At 42.2% G+C, this 9,030-nt stretch overlaps 1 protein-coding gene across 1 annotated transcript in view; it reads left to right on the plus strand.

Annotated features, from left to right (window-relative positions):
* The first annotated feature begins 802 nt into the window (after positions 1-802).
* The window catches only part of CLTC (clathrin heavy chain), a 78,365-nt gene continuing 70,137 nt past the window's right edge, over positions 803-9,030 (plus strand). Inside the window, 1 exon segment of the mRNA XM_017539812.2 lies at positions 803-2,348. Coding sequence (XP_017395301.1) covers positions 2,307-2,348 — 42 coding nt within the window. The 5' untranslated portion in view covers positions 803-2,306.

The following is a 9,030-nucleotide window of genomic DNA, read 5'->3' on the forward strand; positions in this document are numbered from 1 at the left end:
AAATGATACAGGATATCAAAATCTATTTTCCCCTTCCTAAATTATTTCTCAAAACAATGTATTCATCAGATTTCTATGTTTGATGATGTACGTAGCAGTCACTAACAGAACCTCAGTGCACTTTTTGGTTAGATATTCCACGCCAAATAGCTAAAATCAACTGCTTTTGGGGCTGTAAATGTACTTAATGTTACAAGATCTGTATGAAAATGCAAGACACATTAATAAATTAAATTTTGGCGGCCAATTCATGATACAGCTCTTTTATCTCCAGATTCTGAGACTGAAAATATAACTTGATCAATCTACTGAATTAGTGTAATAAAACAATTACTCCCTTAGAATTTTAATTTAGAATTTGTCTACTTCCAAAAAGGGTTTAAGCCAGTTACTATTAGACTGGCATTAGAAAGGTCATTTCAAATGTTGCAGAACACAGAGAATCTTCGTGTATTTAGCTTAACGATACAAAAAGAAATTTTGCAAGTATAAATATTCACTCTTACAACATGGTGGCAACGTTTTTCTTTGTAGAACAATCTCTGACTGCCCTCTTACCTGCCAGTCTTTTCTCATGCTCAGTATGTGAGACAGTTAAGATAAAAACACTAGAAGCAACTAAAATGATTGACGAATTTCTCACTCTAACCAAAACTGCTTAACACACAAAATTATCGTCTACCCAATAGGGTTTTATGTCCTTTACCTGAAAGGGCACTAAATATAATTATTGTGGACTTGAGTTTTTCTCTTTCTGGGGGGAGAAATCACCTTTATAAAGATAGAAGGCACAGAACTAACTTCTTTTATCCTTTACTGGTGCGACTGTGAAATATTATTATAGTTTATACTTTAGCAAGAAAGTGCTGAGAAGGTGGTTATTAATCGACAGTGAATGCTGTTGACACCTTCATGCTCTTTGAAGACTGGATGCTCCGGCTTTGAAGCGCTACATTTCTACACTGCTAACCTACAGGAACCTATGTTGAGATGGTCCCACCGAAATAACACGGCTAATAGTTCATCTTTCCTCCAGGAAGCTTCAGGTTTTACCAACCATCTTTAACCTAATTATCTAAATCTTTGAGACGTAAATTTGATGTGGCTAAAAAAAAAAAAAAAAAAATCCTCCTGCTAGAATTTGGGTCCAATCCTTTAACGTTCGGATGCTCGAATTCTTTAACGAAACTCATCACGGAGCTAGGCCGGCACATGTCCGACAAAATGTCTGCAAAAAACGTTACGAAAAGCTGTCATAAGGCCAGCTTGAGAGGCATCATAAATGGCCTTCGCTGTCCTTTGAGCTAATTATCTAACACCCGAAGAGAGTGCCGGTTCTAGTTAGAATCCGCGCGTCAGGTCCTCCAACCGTCAGAAGGGCGTGTGTGAGGGCAGGGAGGATTTTAAACCCCGTTTCAGGGCCCCTCCCTAAGCTGTACGAAACCACCCACTCTAAAGCCCGGCGGGGGAGGAGTGCTGCAGCCAGCTGCCGAGGGAGCACTCTGCGGCGAGGCCGTTTCCCTGAGTCACGGAGAGGGCGGGAGGCTGCGCCCGTATGCTCCCTCCATGTCCTCCTGTAAAGGGCTCAGTCGAAACAGGCAAGGGCCGCAGGGGAAGGAAGCGGCACCCGCCATGCCTCAAGGTGGCCCAACAGCCACCTCTCTCCCTGAAGACGCCGCAGTTCCTTGGAACGCACGCTCCATTCTAGCAGCAATCAGCCGACCCTTCCCCATCAGCATCACGTGCACATGGAAGTACGTGGGTGGGACCTAAAGCGCCCACGGAAGTGACGTTGGTCGCCCCGAGTCGCATGATGTGGCAAAATGAAAAAAAAAAAAAAAAGCCTCGGCGGGGGGGAGAAAAAGAAGATTGGCGAAAATGATGAGTCTAAAAAGTAGTCCCTCTGGTTCCTCTGTTTCCCCATGTGCGTCAGGACGCGAGGGTCTGGGCGCACTGCGCCTCGAATTCCTGCGCCCGCCGCGCGCGCCGCTCCTCGGAAGGGTACATAAGGCGGGGGCGGGTGAGGCGACTGGGCGGAGTTCTGTCGCCGGGATCCATCCGCAGGGCTCAGCCGTTTCCGGAGTCTGCGCTGCGCCCGGTTCCGCCATTGCGGCTCTCTTGGCCCCTGGAGCCTCCGCCCCCGACCCGAGCTCTTTCGTCCGCCTGCCAGTTTCCTGCGTCCCCGGAGAGGATCCTGCTGTGCCCAGCCTTCCCCCTCCCCTTCTCCTCCTCTCCCTTGGAGAGCCCGGGCAGCCACTGCCCCGCAGCCCCAGTGACAGGAGGAGACCATACCCCCCGACAGCGCCATGGCCCAGATACTGCCAATTCGTTTTCAGGAGCATCTCCAGGTGCGGCCGGGCCTGGGCTGGTGAGGGCTGTGGAGAAGGCGGTAGGAAGGATGGAAGAAGCTGGAGTCTGGGCCTGAGCAGTATTGGAGCTGGAGGGGTGGGGGGGTTGTCGGTGTTTGGGGTAGATGGAGGCGGGGGCAGTATCTTAGAAAGCTTAAAAGGTTAAATGATGTGGGGCTTGGATGGAAAGGACAGGAGTTGGGGTGTAAAGGACTACAAGGCCAGGCCTGGATCCAAAGGCCTCTCGATCTTGCTTCCTGGATGGCCGGTACTGCGCGTACTAACTCTCCTCTCCCCATTTTATTTAGTTCATTCATTTGGGTAGGGGAGTGGGAGGGGGAATTCTCCCTTGTTTCTACCAGAGCAAGGATTCTTATCATCCCCTGGGCCAGTGCAGGGCTGTCACCTTCTATTGCTATCCTCTTTTCCTCATCGTGTCTGCACCCAGGAGTTGTGGGGCGGGTGGGTTGGGGAGGAGCAACCTTTTTTTTTCCTCCCTCTGCGGCTCTCAACTGAGAAAGGCACCTTCTCCGGTGGTGGGGGTTGGGGGTTGGAGAGGCGGTGGCTTGTCTCTTGCCTTCCCTGAGGCAGTAGGGACAGAAGGTCACTGAAAGAACGGAACGAGGGTAGAATGGGGGAACACATTTCTCAGAGCGTTGTCAGTCTCAGAGTGTGTGGGGTCAAGGTACCTAGGGAAACTCGCCTCCCCTCCCCACTTTTTTTATTTCTCTGGGGATGTTGTGGCTGTTAACCCCTCTCTGGTTCTAGAAGGTGGGAAAGAGTTATGCAGAGGTTATCTTCTAGTCTTCTCTAGTAGTAGCAGGTAGGTTTGATATCTTCCTCAGGATCACATGGAATTGAACAGAGAGCCCTGGAGACAGAGCACAGCTGCTCTGAGACCTGCAGGGTTATTTTGTCTGTAACTGGCTTCCCTTTAGTAAGTTCTAGAGTTCTTCCCCATGGTTCCTTATCCTGGAGGCAACATATTGTTGTCTCATCTGGCAGTATGCCAGTGGCCGGCCTAGGTCACTGAATTAAACCTCTTCAGAGCTTTTGATTTTCCGTAGCTGATTTTTACTGTAGCTGAAATAATTTATTCCTGTTAATTTGCTTTCTTCCCAAATGTCCTCTTAAAGAAGCCTGCCTCAGCTCAATAGTCTGAAGGGCTAATTCCATCATAACAGAGAATGCGGTGGTTTGGCATGACAGTAATACCAGTGACCTATTAGACACTTTACCATTGGAGACCATTTTTATTTACATTCCCCCATTGGCATAACATACATAAAGGATTCTTGTTAATAAAAGGGTTTAATAATTCAGGCTATAAGTAACATAATTTCATATTTCTTTGCAGGTATTACCATATTTGCACTAGCAAGGAATTATTTTCCTTTAAGGCTTGAAATGTAAAGAATAATAAATCTTTACCCATAAAATGAGTTAACGCACTTTCTTCCGTCATAATTTTCAAATAACTCACCTGAAGTAATGGAATATACCTTGGCAATAAAAACATTTTTGCAGAAGGTTGAAAATGTTCAGTGACTTAAATGAAAGTTGCCAGGTAAAAGAAGAAAAGAAAAAAGAAAAAATGTTCAGTGACAAAAATGGACATGTTTTTCTGATCAATTCAAGTTTAATTGCTGTGGTTACCTCTATTAAAGTGGGGTGGCAAATGAATGTGGAGAGTTGAGAAGGTGCTGTTCTTAAGTGTGAAAGGAAAACGTGGGCTTATTTTCATACTAAAGTGCATCTGAAATATCTTTCTGCAGACGAATGTTTATAAACCACACACAGAGAATCAAGTACAGCTGCTGTTTATTTTCCATGGCAGATGTATAGCTCACTACTAAATCTTGTGGTGGTTCAAGTAAAAGCTTTTCATTTCTTTTAAAGAGGAGACGAGAATTGTTAAATGATCCCAAAGACTGGAACCCAACCTCGTCAGTTATTGAAGATAAATTTAATACGTGTCTGTTTTCTAACTGGTTCAAAGTTTCTGCAGATACTTGAGCGAAGCCATTTTCTTCTCAAATAATTTGAAGAGTTTGAATATAAAGCAGATTTGTAAATGGAAAAATTCAGTCTGTTTTTTGGATTGCTATGCTTAACTAATGTGACTGTGTGCTCCAGCTGATTAATTGCAGAGCCCAATAACAACAGCTTCTTCCATAATAATGTATGTCCTGACTTCATATCATTATCTCCTCCCTTTTTAAAAATTAGAACGTTTTTGTTGTTTGAAGAGACAGGGTTTTCGCTCTGTCGTCCATGCTAGAGGTCAGTGGTGCCAATCATAGCTCACTGCAGCCTCAACCTCCAGGACTCAAGCCATCCTCCCACCTCAGCATCCTGAGTAGCTGGGACTACAGACATGAGCCACCACACCTGGCTAATTTTTGTATTTTTTGTAGAGATTGGGCTTCACCATGTTGCCCAGGCTAATCTCCTGGGCTCAAGCAGTCCTTTGCCTCTGCTCCTCAAAGTGCTGGGATAGTAGGTGTGAACCACCAAGCTGAACTAATAAGGATTATTTTGATTGGTGTCTTTGGTCTCTGACCTCTGAGCTTTTACCAGTTTGCTAAGTAGCAGAAAACTTTCTGAAATACGTAGGAGAAAAACTGGAAACAAGAAATGAGGAACTTAAGTATGAGTATAGAGTTAGCTTGTGAAACTGTAAATGAACTTATTTGTATACCCTTTAACTACATTTTCCAGTTGAAGGACCTGTCATCATCAATGGATCAATAGTAAATGAATGTTGATTTATGAATATTTCTTTTTTTCTAGACCGATAGCAGTTAATAAGTGAGTGCCTATTTGAGCAAGATATTGTTGGAATTGCAGTTTCTTAAAAATCCTAGGCTACATATATAAATTATTGCCTGTGATTCTCAATTTTTTGGTGATTCTCAATTCTTTGGCATATTAAGTATCTTTAGGCCACCTGACACATTCCTTTGTATTTCTAGATTCCTTGGGTCTCCAATTAAAAATCACCCTAACCTATTCTTTGCCCTTTGATCCATAAAAGCAGGCATGGAATGTGTTGTTGAGTGGAATGTTAGGGATTCTTGCTATAGTTATTTTGGGTTGCAAATAGAAAGCAATGCTAAGTACTAGGATTTACTACATGCTTAGTTGTACTGTCTGGAAGAGGTATACTTCCTGGAGTTATGCTGCAGTCTCCTGGGAATAGCTTCTAAGTTTAAAATATATTCTTCAGAATTTTCTTGATGGTCAGTTTACTTAGCTTAAAGTGGTGTGGCTAACTTTAGTGAAAGAGCTTTCACTCTGATTAGGAAATAAGACACAGAATCGTGTGCATGTAGAACACAATCATTTTCATTTGAGTATTTAGGAAAATTCACACTTCAGGAACCTTGGTAGTTGCTCTTGAACAATTGTTTCTGACCATAATTGGAACCTGTACCTTGCTTTTAAGAGGTTCCATTTACATTGAGTCCTCAGCTTCTTTGCAAAATTGTTTCTTCCATGCATATGTTTAACTCTATATGTTATTTGAATTATTTTTAACAAGATGTTTTCTCTGTCATTGGTACTGTTGTGGCTTTTTCTCTTTGAGAGTTATTGTCCAGTAGAACTTTCTTCAATGGTGGAACTGTCTACTAGCTACATAGGGATATTGAGCACTTGAAATGTGGCTGATGTGACTCAGGAACTAAATTTGTGCTTCAATTTCTTTTTAATTAATTTAAATGTAAATAGCCACATGTGACAATTGACTACAATATTAGAGTGCACAATTACAGGCCATGCTGATGTGCGTTGTAAGTTTGAAGATTTAGCTTACCACTCATGTTTATGTATTTCATTAGGTAAAATTAAAACACTCATTGTTCAGAAGTTTTAACGGAATACTGTCTTAGAAAGTGGTGGTAATGAACAATGACTAGCAGCAGACTTCTTGAGACCTTATCGCTGTAAATTTGGTTAGGTATTTTCAGGTCTTCCCTCAATCCTCCAGACAGCTTTCTAAAAAGTGAGACTCAAAGTAGTGGGAATGCTGTCCAAATGGGATGTGTACCTGGGTCTTCTGACACAAAGTATTTCAAAGAAATTGAATAATTGGCCTTAAAAAGAGAACTTAGACCCAGAGAGGTGAGTTCTCTTTACTTGTTTATAGATTAATGATGTGGTATAGTAGAACAGGGCTTTAGGGGTTGTTGAAACCAATGCTTCCAGTAGAGCAATATGAGCCACATACTGCTGTTTTTTTTTAAAGACAGTCATACTCTGTCACACAGACTAGAGTGTGGTGGTGTGATCTCAACTCACTGCAACCTCCAGAGTAAAGTGATTCGTCTGCCTCAGCCTCCCGAATAGCTGGAATTATAGGCACCTGCCACCACGCCTGGCTAATTTTTGTATTTTTAGTAGAGATGAGGCTTTACCATGTTGACCAGGCTTATCTCCAACTCCTGACCTCAAATAATCTGCCCACTTTGGCCTCCCAAAGTGCTGGGATTACAAGCGTGAGCTGCCGCCTGTCCTCACATATTTTTGCATTTTCTAGCAGCCATGTTAAAAGTGAAAAAACAGATAAAATCAATTAATGTGTGTGTGTGTGTATGTGTGTGTATGAGAGAGATGGAGTCTTCCCCTGTCACCCAGGCTGGAGTGCAGTGGCATGATCTCTGCTCACCACAACCTTTGCCTCCTGGGCTCAAGCAGTTCTCCTTCCTCAGCCTCTAGAGCAAGTGTGCGCCACCACGCATGGCTAATTTTTTATGTTTTTAGTGGAGACGGGGGTTTCGCCATGTTGGCCAAGCTGATCTTGAACTCCTGACCTCGTGATTCAGCCTCCCAAAGTGCTGGAATTACAGGCATGAGCCACTGTGCCCAGCCTAGTGTGTATTTCTTTTTTCTTTTTTTTTTGGTTGGCAGGGGGAAGCACAGAGACTCACTCTGTCACTCAACCTGGAGTGCGATGGCATGATCTCAGCTCTCTGCCACCACCGACCCCTGGGTTCAAGTGATTTTCCTGCCTCAGCCTGCTAAGTAGCTGGGATTACAGGTGCCTGCCACCCCATCTGGCTAATTTTTTGTATTTTTAGTAGAGATGAGGTTTCACCATGTTGCGCAGGCTGGTCTCAAACTCCTGACCTCAGGTGACCCGCCCACCTCCGCCTCCCAAAGTGCTGGAATTACAGGCATGTGCCACTGCTCCCAGCCATGTGTGTTTTATACTTAGAGCACATATCAATTCAAACCCTATTTTAATTGGAAATAACTAGTCAGTATTTAGAGTTCATAAAATTTACAGTTAGAAAGTGAGATTTTTGGATGGGGGAGGTGGCTCATGCCTGTAAACTCAGCACTTTGGGAGCCAAGGTGGGAGCATTGCTTGAGCCAAGGAAATCGAGACCAGCCTGGGCAACAGAGTGAGACTTTGTCTCTATATTAAATAAACAAATAAAAATGAAAAAAAAAGAGAAGATATGCAATACTTCAGTGATCCCAAACATACTTAAATTTTCCAGTAATTGAATCACTTACTGGATTTTTTAATCATTTAATTTTAATTAAACTTACGGTAACTACATTTCAAGTGCTTGGTATCGTATGTGGGTTGTCTTATGGTTACCATATTGGACAACACATATTGGTCTAATCTCTTGCTTCTTTTTCTCTGGGAAATAGGCATACTATCTCACAAAGTTATTATGAGGATCTGAGGTCATGTATGTGAAAGTACTTTACATAACACTTTAGGAGCATTAATTATTGGCTAAATAATTTTTGTCCGGTACATTTTATTCAAGTATCTCAACCAATGACACACTATTCATTTGCAGATCCAGCATTTTATGGGCTATAAGTATTTGGGGTTAGGGTATTTACCTAAGATTTGAGTACTTACTGCATATCAGGAACTGTGTTAGACTCTGGGGACAAGGTGGTAAACAAGATGGACTACTCCTTGCGTTCAGGCTTCCACTGATTTGTTCGCAAAGGGTGTCCACTTGTCATTCCAACCATTGATGTTGTCTACTTGATTGTGGATCTTTTATGTATTTGAACATTTGAGATAGTGCACAATTTAATACAAATACCGATGTGAAACAGGAGTTGATTACACTCTGAAACTGCCCCCAAAAAAGAAAAATTTAAATAAACCTTTTATTATATTCCATGAGTCTTATTGTGTGCCACTCGTACATTTTAAATTAGGGTTCCTTGATCAGACATATTTGAAAAAAAACTTAATCGTATCAGATAAAATACCCATATGGAATACCAGTCAGGCCTTTGTTAGAGTTATTTTATGTGTCCTTTTTTTAAGGTAGTAGTGTTGAAGTGAATATTCTCATTTAGATGAACAGTAGGTTCATAGCTGATGTTTTAGTCCTGTGTATTCGAATAATGCTGTTTCTCTAAGTTCATGCACATATATGCTATGGCAAAACTACTTCATTAAATAAACTGGTCTTCTGAGCCATAGGAAAGTTTATAGCTCTGGGTGTCTTTTTTTCCCCCTTCTTGGTCAAGTGCCTGTGGCTGATGCTCTTAACTCAAGAGATGGCTGAAAGCTTGGACCTAAATGTATTATGCAAAACCCATCTGTCAGACTTTTGTGAGTCTCTTCTTTTGTATTATTTTCTTAAAACATAATTTAAGATATTTTGTCCTAATTTTTTTTTTTTTTTTTTTTTTG

The sequence above is a fragment of the Cebus imitator genome, unplaced genomic scaffold (genome assembly GCF_001604975.1).
Source record: "Cebus imitator isolate Cc_AM_T3 unplaced genomic scaffold, Cebus_imitator-1.0 Scaffold121, whole genome shotgun sequence".
Classification (NCBI taxonomy): domain Eukaryota; kingdom Metazoa; phylum Chordata; class Mammalia; order Primates; family Cebidae; genus Cebus; species Cebus imitator.